The 22,934-nt window shown below is 43.9% G+C and overlaps 1 protein-coding gene and 1 long non-coding RNA gene across 3 annotated transcripts; both read right to left on the reverse strand.

Annotated features, from left to right (window-relative positions):
- Positions 1-567: 567 nt before the first annotated feature.
- On the reverse strand, positions 568-8,299 carry LOC145658931 (uncharacterized). Of its 2 annotated transcripts, none has more exons than XR_014124811.1 (3): positions 7,932-8,299; positions 1,249-1,386; positions 568-1,052 (listed from the first exon to the last, which is right to left on the reverse strand). It is a non-coding gene; the product is annotated as an uncharacterized LOC145658931 (long non-coding RNA). The 2 variants fall into 2 exon arrangements; XR_014124810.1 differs by having other exon boundaries at positions 7,927-8,299.
- A 1,876-nt stretch (positions 8,300-10,175) lies between these two features.
- Positions 10,176-21,078, reverse strand: prpf4bb (pre-mRNA processing factor 4Bb). Its single transcript, XM_035526280.2, has 15 exons — positions 20,972-21,078; positions 18,855-20,105; positions 17,169-17,324; positions 16,885-17,040; positions 16,392-16,473; positions 15,687-15,897; positions 15,244-15,317; positions 14,997-15,087; positions 14,456-14,603; positions 14,081-14,218; positions 13,749-13,902; positions 13,404-13,518; positions 13,046-13,197; positions 12,839-12,925; positions 10,176-12,592 (listed from the first exon to the last, which is right to left on the reverse strand). Exons 1-15 carry the CDS (start codon positions 21,016-21,018, stop codon positions 12,389-12,391), a joined length of 3,066 nt encoding a protein of 1,021 aa, XP_035382173.1. The 5' UTR covers positions 21,019-21,078; the 3' UTR covers positions 10,176-12,388.
- Between the last annotated feature and the right edge of the window lie 1,856 nt (positions 21,079-22,934).

The following is a 22,934-nucleotide window of genomic DNA, read 5'->3' on the forward strand; positions in this document are numbered from 1 at the left end:
ATATAATCTGTCATATCTGAGCATGGCAAGTGAGGGGACAAAGCTTGGTGATGTGAGAGGGGACTCAGAGATGCTGTAGTGGCGCTAGGAGCCGAGTGAAGAGTGTAAGTGGATGTGCTGAGTGTTCGGAGGCGGGGCCATGCTTTGAGAGGGGGATAACTCACAATAGGGAGTGGCCTTCGCAAGATGCCAGGAACCGAACTTCCAGCTTTTACTGTCAGCCTATGACATATGCTGCATCTTAAATTTAGTACAGTGCTTGTTACACACTACATTTCTAATGAAGATAGCTTTTATGGACTGACAGAACGAAGAACTATTTCAGTGTGCTTTGGGCCACATAGGTGGTTTTAATTTAATATATATATATATATATATATATATATATATATATATATATATATATATATATATATATATATAAGATTTAATCAGATATGCAAACTATTAACTATTTGAAGTGTACGTCTTTTGTTACAGAGCAACTATGCTACAGTGACAGCAAGAAAACTCATTATTTATTACAGTTATCAAAAAACCTCGTAACATAACAGATATTGAAGCAGATCGTTTAGGGTGAGGATCAGATGCTTAAAGAGAAGAAAATGAGAAGATGTGACATGTTCCTTTGAAGTCCTTTTTCTTTCGATGAAATGAGGACACTTCAAAACAGGTGCCTTCAGTTAATATTATTTGAATGCAATAAAAAGTAAATCACAGCACAGCATGTTGTTCGGATTTTTTAATGTACAGGATTATTACTCATCACAGTTCTCAGCAGCTAAGATATTACTGAATACATTTGGAAAGAAGCCTTCTAGATTCTTGAATATCACAGTGAACCGAGTGATTCATGCCCCAGCTGACTGCTATATTCGCAGTGTTCTCCCATTCAGATTCTATTGCCAGCCTCACTGAGGTGACAGCATCATTCTAAAATGCCATTCTGCTGAGGAGCGAAAGATGTGAGGGATGTTCCTTCCTACTTCACCTTGACTGAACACAGATGATTTCTAATCCAATGACTGTTACTCCCCAAAAAGACATTGTCTCTGGAAGGAGGAGGCAAAACGCATGAGCGCATGCTATGCCATCACTGCCATGTGCTCTATTACTTTGTTATTAAAGAAGTGTTGAATAAATATAATCCTTTTATTGTATTACATTTTGCATATAATTAGTAACCATTTGAGGGTTATTAGTTCATTGAAAGGTATATTAATTGGTATGTTTGAGCAAGGAACTCACCAAAAAGTGTTGAACACTGGTCCTTCAGGATCAGGAATTTGGGACGCTCCCCCCCCGCCCCCAAGTCACGTGGTACGGCCTGCCGTGTGCTGGGGGGTTCACCCATGTTTGTAGCCACACCCACGTGAAGGCACGCACCTGTAAGGGGTTACGTGTTAATGTGTTTGTCTATTTAAACCCCCGTCAGTGCGTGCCTCACCGTTGGTCATTGTTTGTTTGCTGATGTATGTTAGTGTGTATATAGTCATTTGTTAGATGTGAGTGTAGTCTGTGTTTAGTTAAATGTATAAGTCATGTCTCTCGTTAGTGTTGTCTGTGAGTGCCATAGTTCTACATGTTTTATGTTAATAAATGTTTCACTTCGAGGGAGTCTGTGCGTCCTGCTCCACGCTCACTGGCACTTGGGCCAGCGACAACGTTACACATACACATTCACACATATTATAGGATGTCATACACTCTGCAGCCAAAGAAGGAACCAGAGCAGCAAAATAGATTTGCAGGAGTAGATTTAATGATCCTGAATGTTTGCGGAGACGTAACGCTGCATGCCTGATTGTCCTCCCTTTCAGCCAAACCTACTGAGGCAAATGCAACATCTGGGGGCTTTACACCCAAGTGATCCATAATGACTGTTGTCCCATATTTCTTTTTTATGTGGACGATACACAAGGAGGGAAAGTGAATGATGAATCAGGCTGGCCTCGAGACAGGCCAAAAGAAAGGCTTGGGGGGTATCAAAGAAATGATGCATAATTTTTAAAGATGTGAAACAGTTTTTGTCCATGTTAGAGAAGTGGCATCATCACTAGGGAAGGAAGTATTTTTTTTGGATCACTCGTAAACCAGCGTGCTGGCTGCCTCAATCTGGAAACCATTAAACAGGTTTGTCTGAGGAACAAAAAAAAAATACGACTATTGTGGAATCTGTTCAGAAGGGACAAACAGTACATGGCGATGTTTTCACTACCAATCTGCAAGTGTTCAAAACTTCATGTCTTCAGCAACTTTAAAAACCCTAAAAAAGAAACTGTGCTCAAATTCTCCTGAATGAGGATTTAAGCAAAAGTGAATGTGTGTGTGCATCTACAAGGAAGCTTGACTCCAAAACCTGCCTGTGATCAGAAACATTCCAGCTCTCCTTTCATGTGGCATCCAGGCACTGAGAGGACACAAAACGTGATTTATTAAGGGGAAATTAATGATTTGTGCTGAAATTACTTGCTATTTGGAAGGCAAAAGGGAGACCTGTTCCAATGTAGGCTGTGGTAATGTGATGTTTCTAAGGAAGGCTATTTTGAGTCTTGCAGAGTTCTAAACAAATAAGACATAAGGGGAAGGGAAGTATGTCTATCTGCAAACAAGTTTCTGCTCAGTGTTATAAAGGGGTTCATAGCAGATCCAAACCAAACACAGAAATCATAGAATTATAATATTATATATTGTCGAATGTACGGGAACTCTTATGGTCATTTGTAACAGTAGTACAATAACATGTACCATTGCAGGCAGAATGCAAGGTTGTGGTTTTAAAGCTTAAAGACCACCTTCAAAATAATCTGAATAGCAGTGCTGTTTGAATACATGCATTTCTAGTTGCATGTTAAGAACCTGCCGGCACTATCAGAACATTCTAGATTTAAATCCCACATGGGCATAAACTGAGATCATGAAATTCACATTTTTTCTCCATCATAATTTCAGTCTAATCTAAAATGCTCTCATACTTTCAAAGGTGATTTAGTTAAGGCTCAGCACAGAGGAGAGAGATAAATTACACATGACAAATGCACAGTCCACCTTAAACCCTCAGTTTATCCTTCAGTATAATGAATGTCACACCAAGGAGTATGTTCAAGGTACGCTCAACACACCATACGTATGGGACTTACGCAAGCTGTGCAGTTAAGGAGACAGCTTAAGACTTAGCCTGTCATGCTAACAAATAAAAAAGGAATTTGCTTGTAGAAAAGAAATCAATGTCATTCAGATAGTTTTGATGATGAATAAACCTTGTCTAACTTACTGAAACAGCGGTGATGGGAACCAGTGGTGCTAATCATCCAAGCCCTCTAAAGCTACATCACAAAAAAGTGTTAAAATAGTGATGAGTGTTGCTCAAGGCTTAACTCGGCATTCACACAAGGATCAATGTGACAACAGAGTGAGAAGTCATTCATTGATCTACAGTAACAGAAAGTGCAGGAACCATTGGCAGTATGACATGGTCACACTATCGCTGTGATAAAGTCGAGCACAGTCCAACTTTAAGCAAATGAGAAGCATTTTGTTAGGAAATATTTGCTCACGCTCTTTGTCAGCTAGGCGAAATGCATTAGAAATCTGAAAACTACGAAACAGAAATGCATCATGCTAGAAAATGCTGTTTTTAAGATATATTCAGCTAAATCTCTATTTTAGCAATGAGCTAATGAAGCCAGAGAAGCCACAGTCTGGTCACTGAAAGCAGACACACACATAGCTATTTAAGTAACCATTACACTGGCACAAGCCACCTGCCCCAGACAGCCAATTCACGGTCAGATGTTATGACTCATGGCGCTGATGACCAACAGACCCACAGTGTCAGTGTGGGTGTTGTTTTCTATACTAACCAAAAGACATCTGAGATAGTGTCGCATGTTCTATTTTAAATCTCAGTATGAGTCAATGAAGCCTTTGTCCCCAGAAGCCTGATCTGGAGAAGGATCATTTGCCTTGACCACAAAAAACCTACAGACTCAGCAAACTGGAGGGAACCCCTCCTTGCCTTTTGGTTTCCATCTTACACTCAGTCACAGTTTCAAAGTACAAAAGAAGAAAAAAATTAAAAATTCTATAACTCTAAGGGTTGTGGTTCCTTGAAACAACACATTTTCATATCTAAATATATAACAAACATATAATAACAAACAAAACATGAGAAATGAATAATGAGTGAACAAATGAATACCACTGAAAATTTATATATCGGTGTGGAATGTGAAATGACTACAAGAGGAACCAGTGCATGTCTTGCAGTGATCACATTTACTCTATCAGGTTACTTCCTGTTCCACTGCAATGAGAAGACAAACTTGCATGCACATGACCTACAGTGAGCCACTTTAGCACCCAGCATGTGGGAAAATTATAATAGCAAATCAGGCTAACTTTAAAGAGACCAATACCATTTGCATCTCAAAACTGACAAAAGGTTATTAATAAGATCAATAACTCAGCAAACAAGTGCTGCGGGAAAAGTAATAATTCAAAGGTTAAAAGAATAAACACAAAGATGAGCATGTTAATGAATGAAGAAAAATCAAGTTTTGTTTTAAGTAAAGTTAATCAAAATTCAGGTAGTATCAAATGTGCCTTTTTGTGTTGCAAATTTGCATTTTATTACTGCTAGCAGATTCTATCTGCTCAAAGTCAGGAAACACTTCATAATATCATTTGTGGCACTCTGTGAACAGCAGAGTGACCTGACACTGCACAAGAGCATCTTTAACAGAGACAAAGGGAGGCTGCTTTCAAAAGGTTTTAGCTTTCTTTATGACTCTTGTAAAACCACAAACAGACTCAGCTGATTAAGAGAGACAGAGAACACTGCAGGACCCTAAAGTCACTGATTCACCTATAAACCTTAAATAGGGATCAGGAAGGGAAGAAAGTAGAAAGGATGAGTGGATGAGTGAACAGAATGAGAGCGAGAGGATGCAATTTGCTGCTCTTTTTTTTCCCAATCAACCAAAGCTGACGTGCCCGATCACAGAATTCCGCAGTGCGCTTTTAGTTGTGTTGCTCATCATCAAAATCCGAGACCTTGTTTGCCATTATAATATCACCATCTCCTATTTAGTTGCATGTTCTCTTTCCATTTTTCCTGAGCACATTTAAAAGCAGCTTGGGCAGCGTCCCGTTATGTGCATGCACCATCATGATGAGCACGAAGCCTTGTCAAATAACTGGCACCGCAGCCCAGAGAGTTGGAGCAGCTGCATTCTGCTTCGCTGCTGGGTACAAAGCTCCAGTGCCTGGCATGTCTCCCTACTGCGAACTTCTCCCGCTGTGAATATGGGCCAAATGGATCCTTATGGAGTCTGGCTATGAAACGCAATGTGTTATTGAGCTCAGGGCTGCTGGTAATAGTGCTGGTGAGGACCTGTGGCTTCTGTTCATCTGTCAGTCTGCCTCACACTCTGCTCCTGATCAGTAACCCACTCAGAATACATGCTCCGCTTTATTACATATTCTTACCAGGACCATTCTTCCACATTCATGCCCCTGCAGTGCCGTTTGAGTCTCGCTGCAGACCTTTGCTCCATTGTACCCTGTGGAGGACATAAATCTCCTCCAGGACAAGGACACATGCTGAAGAAGCGCCTTCCAAGTCCTCCACTCTGCCCTTCGCCCCACCAGAGCACCATAAACCCTCACTCTCACAAGGGCAAAGCCAAAGAGAGACGAGACAAAAGAACGAGAGCATCTGTCAGGGAACAAAGGCCATCTGCAGCCTCCCACTCGTGGGTTCGGGAAGGACCGTCAACGCAGGCGGGTGGGGGTTCGAGGGAGAGAGAGAGCCCGTAATGCCAAGCTTCTCCTCCCCCGCGGACTCTCACACAAAGCCCGGGGACGTGAGAGGAAGAGAAGCACGAAGAATCAATGAGGGCAAAAGGACCACAGCATTTTAACAGGCTGTAATGGACTGTGGCGGGCCTTTAGAAGTCGCTCGGATCCATGGTTTATGGCCATGCCATGCCCAGTCTTGGAGGAATGCTGCCCTGCAGCGTCTCGACCCTGCAGGTCAGCCTGAGCCGGCAGCGTAAGGAAAATGAGAAGGAAACGATGTTCTTCGGAGGTATGTCTGAGACAGCTGGCTGGATCACAAAGGAGGGCCATAAAACACATTAATGCACACAGACAAACACGAAACTGTCCATAACAGCACAGCCTATGGTTTACTGCTAGGCCTAAATGCATGGAGACAACAGCATCTCTTTTTATTCCCAAAAATCTTTTTTTTTTTTTGGCAGAAGCTACACAGCCGCAACAAATTTCAGCTGCGCAAGCTGTCAGTCCAAGAAAATGCAAGACTATCACAAGCACTGATACTGTAATTAGGAGATTCATGACTAAATGACAAGCCAAATGCCTGCAGACTGAAGTCCAAGAATAGGTGAAACAGAAAAGTGCCCTGTAACTAGTTACGCACACGTTACAATTTCTAGTTTCCATAGGGTGCAGTGTAATTCAATTAAAATCGATGTATTGTCATTCATACATGGACAGGTGTGTACAGGACAATGAAATGTGGTTTATAACACCAACGAGTGGAGTCAGGTGTGTTAGAGCAGGCAAATCCAAGAGACTCAAAGTCCTGCTACAATTAGTGGACTACCACCTCTGCAATTAAAGACTGGGGGTCTATATTAATATTATTATTGCTGTTATTGTTACAATATCATCTTTTCTTTATACAGATTCTGGTGGGAAAAATGTATATTGATTATGTTTTTGTGGACTGTGGAGGAGAGATTTTTCTTTGTTGTTTTCACTTCCTACAGAGGATGGATAGCCAATAGAAAAAATCAATTACTTTCATGAAAGAAGGTATCATGACAAATCTTAGTCAATCTTCACTTACTACTAATGAAAGGAAACTGAAGAATTGGTTCATTCAAATGTAGTCCCTGGCAAAACTGAAGTTGAACCTATGTATGTATGTGAATGTAATTGATGGTATTCTCTGTGTGTGTTGCTCTATGTGGGTGAGAAAAGAATTTAAACGAACTCTATAGTGCTATTCATTGGAAAGCTCAGTCTAGTCCAGTTGCAGCACTCTTCGTGGATAAAGAACATTGTCTGATTTTTTTCTATTTTGGCATTGAAAAAAAATGGCTGCTGTACTAGCATCCTATGATATATCATAATAGCCATCGCTGGGTGAAGGAAACTTGTTAAATACACCTGCTTACTGTCCCGAATGGGTTTACATCTGGAGAAAGATTTTACTGGGTACCTCTAAAATTGTGTTTGTGGATTTTACTTTGTTGAGTATATAATGACCATTAGTCTTCTCTACCTAACAGACTCAGTGCATCAGGTGGAGACTCTGAGCAGCTGTGGGGGCGGGTCTTCTCAACATTCCACCAATCACGTGTTGTGCTCACAAGGTGTTGTTACCTGTTAATTGTTAACGTTCATTAGCTGTTTGTGCTCTTTAAATGGCAAAATGCATGTCTCGATCCTCTTTTATCTGATAAAAGCCACGTAGGCCAAAATGCCATGATGCTATTAATGTAGTAGAGGAATAAAGAGATTTTTAAAGAGTGAGAGTTTGCCTTTCTGAAATGAGGTAATTTTAAGACTCACAAGGCATGTACACACACACACACACACACACACACAGAGAAAGAGAGAGAGAGACAAAGAGATAAAGTGCCCATTCAGCATCACCTATTTTTCCTTTCCTCTTAAAAAGGTCTTAGAATTCTTAGAATGAACATTCCTCCCTCTCTATACTCCACATGTATTCCTTGCAGATCCACATATTAGATGCTGTTGGGGAAAATGCATAAGGGTGTTTATAGTTTATTCTAAAAGCCAAAACCCCAGAACAGACTGCTTATTTACTGCTTTGGAACTGTATAGGATAGATGAATAATTTATATACAAAAATGTGAAGCACACCACCTTACACATCATGCTGAATGTTCCGACTGATATGTTCCTAAATGTTGATGTTGATCAAATATTACGCAAACGTTTTCAAATGAGCGAATACTGTCAGCCACAGTTAAGAGTCCTGGTCATGCCAGGTGGTGTGAGCGTCGCAGGAAAGCGAGTGAGGCATAGCTGCTCGTTGTGGTGCAGGTTAAAATTAGCCTGCCATTAGGAGGAAGGACGAGTCCAGACCGCATCAGCGTCGCCAGGAAGCCATGAGGGCAGGGTCGCGGAGCGGAGACTGTGATTTAGCGAGTGTCCCGGGAGAGCGGACGATCCTCTAATGGAAGATTTAATGGCTGCTCGAACCCGTGCACTGTGGGCACGAGAGGCCGGAGCCTCGCTGGGAGAGAGGGCTTAGACGTGGAAGCAAATCTTCCTGTCTCGAAATGCCAGAATCCCTTCCCTCATTCTTCTTCCAAAAGGCTCGACAGTCACTCGAGTTGAAACAAGTGCGTAAGAGCGGAGACAGCGCGTAAAAGGTGCAGCGCACGGGCTTTAGCCAGGAGCATGCGCTCAGCTCACAGCCCACGCAGAGGCCTCGGTGCAAAAGCAGTGAAGACAGCAAGACACGTGGTGATTTGCAGTCAAAGAGGATAGCCAAGACTTGCTGGCATTTCATTCAAAAGTGCTGAAGCCAAAGGTTATTTATATAGACATGCAGTTTGCATCAGACTGGATATCAAGCGTCGGGCTAATTCCGCCCCTCAGGCTCGACGGATGCCAGGATGTTCGCGTTTTTTCTCGCATCGACAAGTCTCGCGGAGCTTATACGCCCTTGTCGTACGGCAGAACCAATCGCGTACACCCGCTGAAAAAAGCAAGACATTTATGAACAAATCTGTCAAGCAAAGATATAAATTCCCACTAAGCGCTCCAACATCTCTGGGTTCTTTATGCGAGCCTCCCCAAAAGCCTGCAGTGTTTTATGGTTTGCCATGTAGCTACATGAGCCCTGGCGTTTCTGATACTGCGGGCTTGGAGCTGGGGTGTGAAGTCGGGAGCCACTACACACGAATATCCTTATGATGCCACAAGTATTAACGATTCTGTAAAAATGAGACAAAGTACTGACGCTTCTTCTAAAAGGTAATATTGTAACTGGCTAACAAGTACGGAAACAAACGCCAATACACGAACTAAAAAGATTGATCCTTTATTCTGCCTTGGAGAAAAAAGCACAGAAGCTCAATCCTAGGGAAACTACCAAAATGGTTTGGATTTATCGAGATTCAAGGAGGTGGATAGAAACAACAAGTGTTTCCCTCTTGATAAACAATTGCAATAACGCTGTTCGCAGTGCATCACAAAACATGGAATGTCGGTCATCATAAGCGCCTATTCTAATGGATCACTTCGCCTCACTAGGAAAGACATGAGACCTAATGATCTGTAACTACACCTCCGTGAAGCAGAAATATAAGTGTGTTTCACGCACAAACACATGGTGTCACAGTGTGGACAGAAACAAACGCACTGCTTTCTCACATTTAAACGTGGCCGTATGCAGCCAGTGCGCCTTCGCGTTACATTGCACTAAGGTAGCTGGAGAGATTTTTAGGACGGATCCTCATACACGTGGGTTCCAAGGTTAGTGTACTTGATGAAATCAGGTTAAACAGGATTTGGGTCGTGATAATACCGCTTAACCAGGAAAGCAAGTAGGGCAAAGTTTGTTTATTTGGGTTTGGAGAGGGGGCACAGGTCCACTGCCTATTTCCGAAACAAAAAGCCACTTAGAAAGTCCCTTAGAAGCGTTTATATTTTCACTTCCGGTTGCTCAGTAAATAAGAAGCGCATACCAGTATAAGGAAGAAGGATCCTGATTAATCCAATTAACTTTGTTAAAATCCTCAAATAATGAATGCATATTCTAAATAAGAAACATCATTACCCATCTTAGACTAGTTTGTGTGTTTGTTTTGTTTGTTCACAGCTTTAGATAACTGCCGTTTGTTTCAATAGCAAACGCTACCCTCTAGTGGTTACGTGCCCACACGTGCTTATGATATTCTATCCTTTGAAATCTCACAAATACTGTTTATCACATTAATACTTTTTTGAGAGAGCAAATTCTTTTGTGGATTATGAACTACCTTTGTTTTTAAAAGATGGAACTTTTTGGTCTTGCATAATCTGTCTTCAAAGTTTCAGCCTGAAACTCAACTCTCATTAAATCTTCTGTCAACAATAAAATTGATATTTTAGAACAGAAACCATTCAAAGATATGAAACCTTTTATTAATAAAAGTCATGATACACTCAAGGTGGTGAATTTGTGTTTTCCTTCACAACCCAATCTTCTGAGTTTAGCAGTTTTCTAAAATGTCTACTCTCCTTTAAGAAAAGAAAAAAAATGACTGACTTCTTGCATAACAAAACCAAGAAATATTTACAGCATGAAATAAAGCAGGGCCACCTAAAAGACCTTTACTGTATGATTCTCCAACAAACAGGCTGAAAAGGAGGCACTTTAAAATTAGACAACTTTCAGAATTTCAGACTTCATTTGAAAAGGCTGTTTTCACCTTTGCAACCAGGGCAATTTTCATGAAAAGACTCAGAAGGAAGCAGGACACCTTAAGATGAAAGTCAAAACTGAAGAGAGCTAAGGAAGCGTTTGAATTGCTTAAAATACCCAACTAAAACATAATGCAGACTTTTCTAGGAATCATCCCACCTGCAATTGGTCAATGTAGGTCCAAACCTCTGGAATAACAACAGGCAACACAAAGGTTAACTGGTCAATGATTTCAGCCACCATGACCTAGTAAGATATGTAGCTACATAACTCAATAGCCAGAGGTTGACCCATTTGGCCTTTATGGATTTGATATAATTCTGGATCATAATTGATTTGAAAGCAGTGGAAAAGCACGATGTGTAATAAAAAGTGCACCAGTGTTTCCAAAATCCCAATATTGCAGAACTTACCCAGATTAGTGCTTTCTTAGCTAAAACACATCTGGTTTAGCCAATGAATATCTTGGTAATAAGATAGATACAAGTATCTTAGAGCCTAAAAAGCACTAAATTGTGTAGTAATGTACAAAACGATTTCAAGGACCAGGACTAGGAAAGACGAAGATTCAGAATGCCTTGAGAAAGAGCTGATGTTGGTTTCGGGTTGTTTAACGTGTACGTTTGAGTATATTCAGCACACTGAACCTTTCTAAAGACATGAGACAATTCACTGGGTGCCTCCAAGGAAGGTTTCAGGTCTGGTTCAGATCTCCATTAAGGAATCGAAGAAAAAAAAAGGCTCCAAGAACCCGACCTTGTATGTGAAGACCGGCACGAAGAGACTTCCCTCTACACAGTACTGTTCTCAATCTGAAATGAGATCACATGAAACACCAGGCAGCCTTAACTCTGGGCTACTGCCACATTAGTCCCTCACAGCCAACCATTCCAGCAGAAGCAGAGGTTAACAGGCTTTGATTGAGCATGAGAGCGCCTGACGTTTCGCCTTAACACCACTCTCAAGGAACCACTCTAAATATGTGAGCTACACGACCTACAGCTCTGAGGAATTGTGAATCTTTTCCTCTGCTGAGTAGAGGAATATTGCTAGTGTGATCTAATCAGTATGAGCAGTATGCTTTGAGGTATTTGTTGGAAGCCATTGGTCTAGCCAAAAGTGGGGGACTGAGCAACAAAACCATTTACCCTGGTTAGCAATTGGAGGGCTGAGAAATTTTGGATTAGTCACAGTAATCCACAGGATTATATTCTGGATCGTAATCAAGGGAATTAGACATCTGTTATAGTTGCCAATTATATACTGATGTTGTGCCTTAACAATTTAATGCCTCACCTGACTATCCTTACCAACAATTTTCTTCCTCCCTCAACTGTCAAGCACATCTCGTGTTAAATAAGATTCAACCCATGTATTCCAAATCTGACAACAATCGCATAAAAGGGAGTGTGGGGGGACAAGAAAACAAAAAACAAACAAACAAAACTACTCAGTCTCATGTGAACAGCAACATGTAATTACGTATGGATTATTTACAATAAAAACCAGATCATTCCAAGAGTGTCAAAATCAACAAATGGGGAAACTAAACAAGAATTGCATGTAAAACAAAACACCATGAGTAAAAATAAAAATGTCTCCAATGGTTCCAAATATTTGAAGATGGACTTTGTTGGTTCAGTCCCAGACAGGGCATCACAGCTCTGATGCCAGTGCTGTGGTCACCAGCCCCCCACCTCTGGGTCTCCAACCCTCAAAACCTCAGCTCCACCCATTCCAAAGACACCCAAGCCAGCTAATACCGGCCGTCTAGAGACCCCAGTTAAGTGGATCAGGAGCTGAAAATCTGGTGGGGTGGGAGAGCTCTGTCAGAAGGGGAGGTGGGACCACTGCACCTCCAGTGGAAGGATGAAGGGAAACATAAAAGAAAAGGAGAAAAAGGGTCAGAGGTCAGATCTTCTCCTGGATGAAGGGGTGCTGCAGGGCCTGGTTGATGCTGATGCGTTTGGCTGGGTCCAGCATTAGAGTGCCGTCCAGCAGGTCCTTCAACTGCATCACCTTCTTCCTCTGCTCCTCCGGCAGACGTTGGCCGCCAATCAGGTCCGCCAGTAGGTCTTTAGTGGGGTTAATAGTGCTCATTACAGTCACTTTCTCCTGGATCGTGAGGGACAAGAGAGTTAGAGTGAGTCCAAGTACGACAGAGCAAAGGTTTATGTGTAAAGCACGTATTGACATTATAGCTGTGGTAAGGTAGTAAATGTTCTTTTTATCATTGAGACAACCATTAAACATGAATTGCGCATTTAGAAATGCATGAAATCCACATTTTGACTGTGCTGAACTTCAGCACTTTTGACTCTTTTAGTCAATGAATAGACAGTTCCGTTAAATTTAACCAACCCGCTCAGTCACTTTGTCCACTTCTATGTACAGAAAGTTCAGGTTCTGGTCGAAATGCTGATCTTTGAACAAGCCTTTCCGGATCATCTAAAGAGAGACATGGAAAGAAAGCCTAATATAACAGTAGAAAACATTGACAAATCATACCAAATGCCAGAGAAAATCATCACATTTATGCTCCAAAAATGAAAACAGTTTTTGTCCAACCTTGTTGGGCATCTTGCCCTTGAGGTCCATGGCCAGTTTGATCATGTGGTTGTTGGAGGAACCGGGGAACAAGATCTTCCCCGTGTAGAGCTCATAGAGGGTGCAGCCCACCGACCACATATCAATCCCATAGTCATAAGGTTTCCCAATAACTGAGAGAGAGAGAGAAGTTGCTTCTGTAGACATTTCTAATATAAATCTCCACATTTCTAACTTAAATTCTGAGCACTACAAATAAGGACAAATTAGAAATGTTTTGTTCTGAACATTCATATTAAATTAGCTACAGCCTTGACTGGATTTGTGTTCAGGTCCCCTTGGCCAGAGGGGGATGAAGCCCGAGTGGAGGTGTTCTTACTGATCTCAGGAGCTCTGTAGAACCTGCTGACCAGGTAGGGTGTGATGTCGTTATCCGCCACGTGGGAGGCCGAGCCAAAGTCACACAGCTTGAGGATGGTCTTGGACTCGTTCACCTGCAGGCCGGAGAAGAGCAAAGGAACCGGAGTGAACTTACCTCCATATTCCACAACACAATTAATATTCAGCACTGCCATTGCTGTAACATGGCTCAATAAAAAAAAATGCAAAGAATCAACACTTCCATGATTGGGTAGGAACACTTCTAATGCCCAGTCGGCCACCAGAAGTCCCTGGGACACAGAAGGCACCAGCTACGTTCTTCTGCGGCCCTGGTTAAGCTTACCAATATGTTGTCGGGTTTGATGTCGGCGTGGAGGATGTTACAGCGCTTCAGGAGCTTCAGGGCCAGGAAGAGCTGCTGGCTGTAGGAGCGAACGGCCTTGATGTGGAGCCCCACGTCCTTACCGTACTTTTTAAGAACCTCACGCAGATTCATACTGGCAGGGGGGAGATAGGGGTGAGCACATTACATTATGTAGAGGAACTCAACCAAGAAATAGCCCAGTCCTGATTTTTTTAATACAAGCCCTCAAAAACCACATCCTGGAATAAGCAGATAGACAGAGAGAGAGAGAGAGATAGACCGACCGACCGACAGGGAGACCTGTGCAGTACCTCAGAGGCTCGAACACCAGACACAAGTGCTGTTTGTGGTAGAAATGCCTGAAGAGGCGCAAGCAGTGGAATTTATCATCGGGATCAGCATCGTTGAGTTTCTTCAGAAACTCCAGTTCCTTCAGCCCTGTCTTCTGCCTGGGAATGGGGAAAAATCACGCAGAAAAAAAATTACTACTGATGGGAAGGAACCGTTAGGATAAAGAAAATGGCAAAATCAGGTCACCAGAAATGATAAACATAGTGTTTAAACACTACCCCTTGCTTGACTGGAATTTACTTAGAGCACCAGACACATTAATAATCAAGTCACTACATTTAAATGCATTGTAAAAGCAGATGTACATCACTACCAGTAAGGAACGATGTACTTACATGAGTTCATTGTTGCGGATGATCTTGACTGCGACCTCCTGGCCAGCACGGGCGGTGTCTCGGGCCCGGACTACGTTGCTAAACACGCCCTGGCCTGTGTAGCCATACACATCGTAGCGCTTATCTAGCATCTCGCCAATGTTCACACCTACAGACAAACGGAAAGAAGAGAAGTCAGAATATGACAGCAGAGATGACCATGAAAAAGAAATCATACTGTTTAGCATCAAGTGTGCATATGCATAAAGACCAAAAACAGCACCAGCTCCAATGCAACCAAATTCTGACAAAGCCGTGCACACCGGTAGCAATGAAAAACTCAGTGATTTCAGCAGAACAAGAGATACATCCACACAGATGGTTTGTATAAAGATTTGTTGATATTGCTATGGAAACGCATCAGCAGCCACTTTAGATTCACTACTTGCATTCAATATCCGCTGTGACAAACAGGCATTTGTTCAAGCCTTCAGTTCAGGGAACGCAGCCCGGCTGGACACTGGTCAGGGCTTTGCTTGGGGGGTGGGGTCCACTGACTTACGGTAGTATCCTTCAGCGTCTGTCCAGTTGTCCCTGAGATTGGGGTTTTCCTTGAAGTCCTTCCCAATGCCCACAGCTCTGAGCCTGGCACTCTGTGCAGGTGGGAGAGGGTTAGAGAAAGAGATGAGTGCCACAGAAAGATGTTCCAGTCAGAGTTCATTTTCACTTTACCAGCGACATCTAAAAATGAGTGAAGTGGAGTAATAGAGAAGATTCTCTGCATTAGATTCTTTAACCCTTCCACTTACATCAAAGTCCGCAGCAAACATGTCATCCGACTCAGTGAACATGTCGGGGGCCGAAGGCTTCTTTGTGTTGGCTCCTAATCACCAAAGAGAACAGACTAGTCAAACACTCTCTTTACATACAAAGTCAGGAAAGGTCCACTGAATTAAATTCCATTATATGTCAGAGGACCCATTTCACATGACGGAGTTATTAATGTGAAGACATGACTGTAATTGAAGAATCTGAGCGTGCCCCATCCTTCAGCCTGTTTAATGCCATGCAATTAAACCAATGCAATTAATAGGCTCTCTTTCCCCATTATCACTCCATGCGCTTACTTATACAGCCTCGACCTACGTATCCGTGACAACAGCACGGCAATCGTACACAGCTGCATCACCTGCCCATCCTCTCTGGTCTAAGCGGTCCCCCGGCCCCCCCAGAGCCTGGAGCAGCGGCCCACCTTCTTTCTCCTGGGCGATGAGGTTGTGCTTGGCCTTGACGATGGCCTCGAAAGTGTTCACATTCTCGCGCTCGTACTCCTTGACGTCGGCGGCGGCGCGCTCCAGGATGTCGTCGGGTGAGGCGGAGCGGCTGCGCGTGCTGCTCTGTGGGCTGCTGGGCTCCGACGCCATCGAGCCCATGTTGCTGTCCTCGTTCACGGATTTGTATTTCTGACACAGTGAAACACAAGGGGGGGGGGGGGGGTTTAGCGCATCGGAAATCACCGCCACAACAAAGAGCAGCTGCAGGAATGACTGCGTATGAGGACAGAGGCGGTTGGAGTCGGCTGATAAGAGAAGGGCAATTACTGGAGCCGTCACTCAGTACAACGCGAACTCCGAGCTGGAACGGCCGGCTCAGACGTTCCGTGTACAGCGCTTGCCTTACCGCTCCATGCTTATCTGCATGTGTTCAAAAACGACGTGCAAGCTCAGTGACGCCTCCCTTCTCTGTATGCATCGGTCGCGTTACCAACCAGCGGCCTTTAAAAGGTCCAGCACGCTACGCGTTCAGAATGTACTGCTTCTAACCATGCAGCCTGACAAAAAAAGCTCTGCGTGAGATTCACGCCTCTTTATAGCAAAGGTGTAACAGTCCACACTTTTATGTTCCGGTATGCAGACATGGAGAGTGTGCTGTTAGTGAGGGCCAGGCCGTTGCCCACCTGTACGATGGCCAGTCTCTGTTGCCGTCGCTGCTCAATCAGAGCCTCCTCATCCTCCTCTTCAGCGTCAAAATCTTCCATCCTGGAAACATTGTTCATGTTCGTAATGCCAAACAAGCAGCACTGACCAGCACAGAGCCTATAGTACAGTGACCCCTACATTGTACTATACCCCTATAGTACAGCCGCCCTACAGCTCCATGGTCGAATCAGTAGCTGCCTTACAACCTGACTCACCTCACCAGCTCTTGGTACATGCAAAAAGATGTGCTGATGTCCATAGCACTGGGCCCAAGAACCAGTGAATGAAGGTCTGATTAACATAATTTGGGGAACCGGGAGGACTGGGCTTAAAACGGACTTATGCTACTTCCAACCACAAAGGGAGGAAAAGTTCCAGTCCCCAGACCAAAGTTTCTGTCTATGGAAAATCTGAACTTACACAAGCGACTCAGATCTATCCACTGTTACACTGGTAACTCCTCATACTCACACTTCTTCAGAGGAGGAGTCTTGGTCCGCCTTCATGCCCTCTGATAGACTGCCCTTGAACTTGTCTTCGTCCCGGCTCCGCCTCCTCCGGCGCTCGCGCTCCCTGGAGGTGGAGCGACGAAGTCTGGCACGACCGAACCGATCCCTGTCCCCAGACCTGGGAGAAGACAGGGCAAGATAGAGTGGCCACATTGTTTACACTGTCCTCCGTTACCTCCGTGAGTGATCCAGGGTCAGCCCTCCTAAAGCATGCTCCAGTTGGGCTTCCTCCTCTTGTGTGCTCACCTTCGTCTCAGAGGAGATCGGCTCCACCTCCTTGGCGAGGGGCGGGACTGGCGCCGCGGTGAAATGGACCTCCGTCTGAACGGCGAACGGCTGATTCTGCGACGCATCGGACTCGAGTCGCGCGACCTTCCAATCATGTCCATACGGGAGCGCTTCCTGAGGGAAGCACAAACAGCTCATCATCGCCAGGCACGGTGAGCTAGCTGGCCAGATGTCGTGAGGACGTTAACAGAAGGTCTGTAGTTGATCTCTTGCCTGTTGACCTACTTCTCAAACCTGAACCAGCACACCTGGTCCAGAGGACCCTGGTTTTAAAGCTGTCTGATTAAAGGACTAACTACAGCACTACTGCTGTTCTCCAGCGCAACCTGTTCTGGACTAAATCAGAACATTCCTGAGTTTCAGGTAAGTCTAAAAGCCTCCATTTATTCAGGTAACATGCGAAGTAGACGTTTCAGACATTGCTGTCAAAATCTCTGCGAGGGACAGAGAGTAGCTGATTTTGCTCCAACACATTCAGTTCAACTTGACATTATCTGATATGGTTTGGCAGCCTGCCTAATGGATGAATGTTATGTCCAGAAATATGACCAGCTAACAAGAGTTTCCAAGTTAGCTAGAAAGCTCATGAACAAACTCATCGTACCTGGTCAGACCATGCAACTAGACACAATTTAATCTCAGTTTCAGTTTAAAGACACTCCAAAGAGTTATAGAAAACATCACAGCTACCTGAGAGTGCATAGGGAAGACAAACACTATACTCACTTCAGTATGAGCTACGGCCAGCTTGATCTATGAAACAAGGAGGAGGAGTGGTCCAGACCTGATTCAGAAGTCTGTTTTAATATCAAACTTAAAATAGAACTGATCCTCTTTAACACCATGAGCAGCCAAGAGACCGACCCCTCTGGCTAAATCACAAGGCCACGGTACAGTGCAGTGTATAGTTATCCAATGAGCTAGCTATAGACTACTCTAGTAATAAACGCCTACGTGTTGTGCGACCTGCTGTCGATGACAGCACACCGTCTTGCATGCCACCATCTGCATTCAGTTTCCCTGTATGAGGTGCGCAGATGGTGGAAACGAAGGAGCAGGTTTTGCGCCAATATTCCACCCACTGGAGAGGGGTGCGGAGTAGAACAGGGATGGGTGGGCTCCAGGGAGGTAGCGGGAGCGCATGCATTAAGGACCCTCAGAGCTACTGATTCTCGCCGATAGGCTACTTGGGTTCTAGGGGTGAGCCATCGCCATCAGGAGAGAGTGCACTACAATACACCTTTCTCTACTGTCAACATTGCCCACGTGCACGTTCCATAAATAAAATAGAGATGTAGACCGATTACAAAGCGCCTGTAAAGATGAAAATGATGTCATATCGGCAAATTAAAACCAGTCACAAGCAGACTGTATTGATTTAGGCCAATTTAACTTTTGCATGATGCAGCCCTTTTTTTATCTGGTTGATATTCCTTCCTTCAGCATCTCAAATTGTTTATTTTTGAAGACAATTAATTAAATTCTTCTCTCAGTGATACTAATTTTTCATAGCTCTTTGTGATATCGTAAGTCACGTACTTATTTATGTAGTTACTCATTGTTAGTTGTACAGTACTGATACCTGGTACCAGTACCTACTTGTTGTACTCCCTTACTCTTCTTTAATGCTGTCAGGCACCCTACCTGGCAGGGGAGTCCCTCCTGCGATCAGCTGAGCGGCTCCGCCCCCTTCTGGCTGGCGACCTGTTCCGGGAGGGGGAGTGGTTATGTTTGGAGGGGCGCTCGGTTGAGCCTGAGGGCGGATGATGGGGCTGACGCTCCCTTTGTCGGGGGGAAGAACTCCGGCGCCTGGGACTCGCCGGCCGCCTGTGGTGTGGCGAGCGGTTCTCCTTCCCTGATGAGGCATCTTTGGAGGGGGACTTCCCGGGCCTCTTATCCCTGTCAGTATCTGCGCGGCTTGGGTGACCCTCTCTGGAGCGCGACCGCCGATCCCGTGAGTGGCTACCGCCTCCCCGCGACCCCGACCTTCGCCCGCCTTGCTCCTGAGTCCGCCTCTCCTCCGTCCGGGGGGAGGAGCGCCTGTCGGGACGACCCTTTGGTTCGGCCCTCCTCTCTGCTGAGGGTCGCCTCCTGCTTGTCAGACTGGGCGACTTCCTCCCCCTCTCTTTGGACTTGTCCTGGCTACGCGAGCGCCTCCTGTCTTTGGATCGGCTCCGCTCCCTGCCCGCCTCTTTGCCACCTTTTGGCGCCCGTCCGCCCTTGCTCTCCCGGGTGGCCCGGTCCCTGGATCGGCTCCGAGTGCGCCGCTTAGCCCCAGTCTTGCCGCCGTCCGGCGACTCCCTCCTGGCCCTGCCTCCCTTGCTGCTGTGGTCCCTGGGCGAGCGCGTTTTACTCCCGCCGCCAACTTTTTGCCGTGGCTCGCCGTTGCGCGCCCTCTGACCCTCAGCGTCCTCCTCTGAGCCAGAGTTGTAGCCCTGCAGGATGAGGCCCATGCCTGACTGCACTTTGCCCTCCATCAGCTGGCTGTCCAGCTCAGCTTTGATCAGCGCCCTCTGCTTCTCCAGGTCTTCGAGGACGGCCCGGTCGTCCACGTTGGGGTTTTCCGAAGAAGGCGAGCCCTCGTCTGCCTTCTTGGCCGCTACAGCGGCCGACGGCGCTGGGCCCTCTTTGCGCCTGTGCTTCTTGTGCTTGTGTCTGTGTTTGCGCTTGCGCTCCTTCTCCTCCTCAGATGCATGCTTGTGTTTCTTGTGTTTGCTGCGGTGCTTGTGTTTCTTCTTCTTGTGCTTGCCACCACCGCTGCTGCTGTGATGCTTGGAGCCTTCGTCCCGGTTCTCTCCATTCACTTCGGCTTGCTCCTCGCCCTCTTCCTCATCCTCCTCAGACATGTCACCGTTCTCATTACCACTCTTTTCTGGACTCTCCAAGTCATCTTTCCTGTCAATACAGGAAATTGTACAAAACAATTACAATACGCATTACGACCACTTTGTTTAGGCATGACCTTTCATGTCAGTTATGAAATACAATCGTTTAGATACACAATTTTCGTGTCTCGGCTGATGCCTGTGCACCATTCTACCATTTCCAGTCTGTTCTGGTTACTTTAGGTGTTTCACACGAGTGCTCCAGTGAAGAAACCAGCCAGCGAAGTTTAAGTTGGCCGCCAAGGCACCCGCGCGTTACCCAGATATGTTTGCTATTGTTTCCACTGAGATCACATATACCACGGAACAACCAAGAAGGTTTCAGCCTTGGGATATGGCTTATTAAATTAAAATAGCTCTTTTAGTAATATTTCTAGATATTGAGTACATTAACTAGTTAGTTAACATGTATTACCGCTAGCAATGGCGGATTAGCTACCGTTAGCGAGCCAGCTAACGTAACCTAGCCAACAAGCTACCGAGCCAACTAACAAGGAAACGTGCCTTACAAATCCGGCGACCTAACGTTTCTATTCTCTACAGTTAACTCATGACGAACACACTGGACAAGAATAGCGGATTTTACAAGAATACCGACTGGAAACGACACCGTGCCTTATACAAGTGCCAGTAGCCTCGCTGACATTTACATAAAAGGTCGCAGAAAACTGGGCATCTTAACTAGCGAGCTAGGTTAGCATCGTTAGCTAGGTTAGCTAACCGACTAGCCTGATCGCCTTAGCTGGAGAGAGCACCGATACGAGAACATCTTCTATTTCGTATGGAGCAAAATGTTGAACCATAACACGTTCGAACGCATCGGGAAGGCTTCTCTCATCCAATTACCAGACGATTATATAATACACGTGTTCTTACCCATTATTCAGCCGCTCGCTTTGTAAATCCATTTCCACATCGGCCATTTTCTTCAACTAGTGGCCCTTGGTTTTCTTCTTCTGTGGCATTATGATGGCAAAAAGAAAAGAACCCAAAAAGCGGCACAAGTATGTCTGCCCCCTAGCGTTCATGCCTATTAACTGCATCTGAGTGACGCGACCCACCGGTTTTTCACGTTAATGAAGGTAAATTATTACGAAAGCCCTGAGTGTGGCCTTGCATTATTAAATCTCAATGACGTATTTAAACAATCTTTGAGTAAAATTGCTTAAAATGTTTACATTTTCCAGAGTCAATCCGGTGCCTTATCCCACACAACATATATAAATAAGTAGGTGATGTATTTTTTGCTGGCTTTCCATTTGTCTGTATCTAAACTGTTAAATTATCAACATTTTAGCAACAAGCTCTTCTTATTTTTCATAGTTTTTTGTACATAACCTTCCCTTCACAATGTGATCATATAGAATAATGAGTACATAACTATTACGGATAAGACATATATTAATGTATGAGTAGTTTATGGCAAAAAAATTTTTAAGGCCCTTAACTTTGTGGTGAGTTCTTTCAAGTTTAAGAATGTTTTAATTATTTGAAAACTTTAAACATTTTTACACACACACACACACACGGAAAGGTTTAAGAATGTTAATGAATAGTCATATTGAGTTTTATGCTATCAAGGTATCTGCTCCCAAATTAGCTGTAAACAATATAAACATAAGCAAGAAATGTGACTATAAAGTCATAAGACAAATCGTACTTATTAAAAGGCAAGTCACTCCTCACCTGTACTTTTTCTAGAATTCCATTATTTCTGATATTAACTTGAGTAAAACATGGCTGCTTCACTCCAAATACTATATTTCCAGCAAAATTAAATAATTCCATTTAAAATACTACATATTTTCACTAATGTCAAGGACAAATGTAATTTCTCTATAATTAAGGTTGAGAACAAATACAGAAAATTAAGCCTACCTAGGAGTTTTTGATTAGAACATTTCCAATTAATATAGAATATTTCATTTGTTGACATCGTAGTAGCAGAAGTAGCTTCTTTCTGTTTTGATAGATCTTGTACATCTCTTCTGTACGTGCAGTGACTCCTGACATATATATTTTTTAATAAAGCCATTTGAAATCAAACAAGTACCTTACAGTTTATTTAAATAATCTATATGCATAATGAATAAAGGCACTAGTGGCATTCCACCATATTTTTCAAATGAGAAACTGACCACATTTGTGATATCAGATGGCAGCCATTCCCATGCACTTTACATGTAATGTGATCCATCACCCTTCTGACACAAGCTTACTCATCATTATGTTCAATTTTTATCTGGAGTTTATATTTAATAGTTTGTTATATAATTAACTAATCACAGTTAGCAAGAGATATTATGCACACCCAGAGGCACCTGCAGCCACTGGACCAATCAGAAACCTGGCTGTTAAAGCTGGACCAATCAGAAACCTTGACATGAAAGCTAATATGTATTTAGCTAAACGATCAGAAAACTACACTTAGGTGGTAAGCAACTATATCAGCACTGTCCTTTGTTGTCATATTAATCCCTGTGAAGCTTGCTGTACTACTGGAACTGCACCTATGCCACGTTTTAAAAACTTTTTTAAATACCCACTATAATATTTTGTTCTTTTTTAACATACGCGTTTATTTAAATGAGTGCAATTTTTTTTAATCAAATGTTTGTCACCATACTGATTTTGCTATGCATATGCACTGAAGTGGATTCTCACACTAAAACAGAAGTGCTGCAAGGTCCATGTTTTCACACATTTTGCACGTTGACTTTCGTAGCTGCATCTCCACGCCTCCTTGTGTGTCATTCATCTGATGTCATCTCTCACGTTCACGCTACTCAGCAGGTTTAAGTGTAGTGAAATAGTAGTAGTCCATGCAAAAAGACCACCA

Source organism: Electrophorus electricus, chromosome 1 (genome assembly GCF_041902795.1).
Source record: "Electrophorus electricus isolate QZ-2024a chromosome 1, ASM4190279v1, whole genome shotgun sequence".
NCBI lineage: Eukaryota > Metazoa > Chordata > Actinopteri > Gymnotiformes > Gymnotidae > Electrophorus > Electrophorus electricus.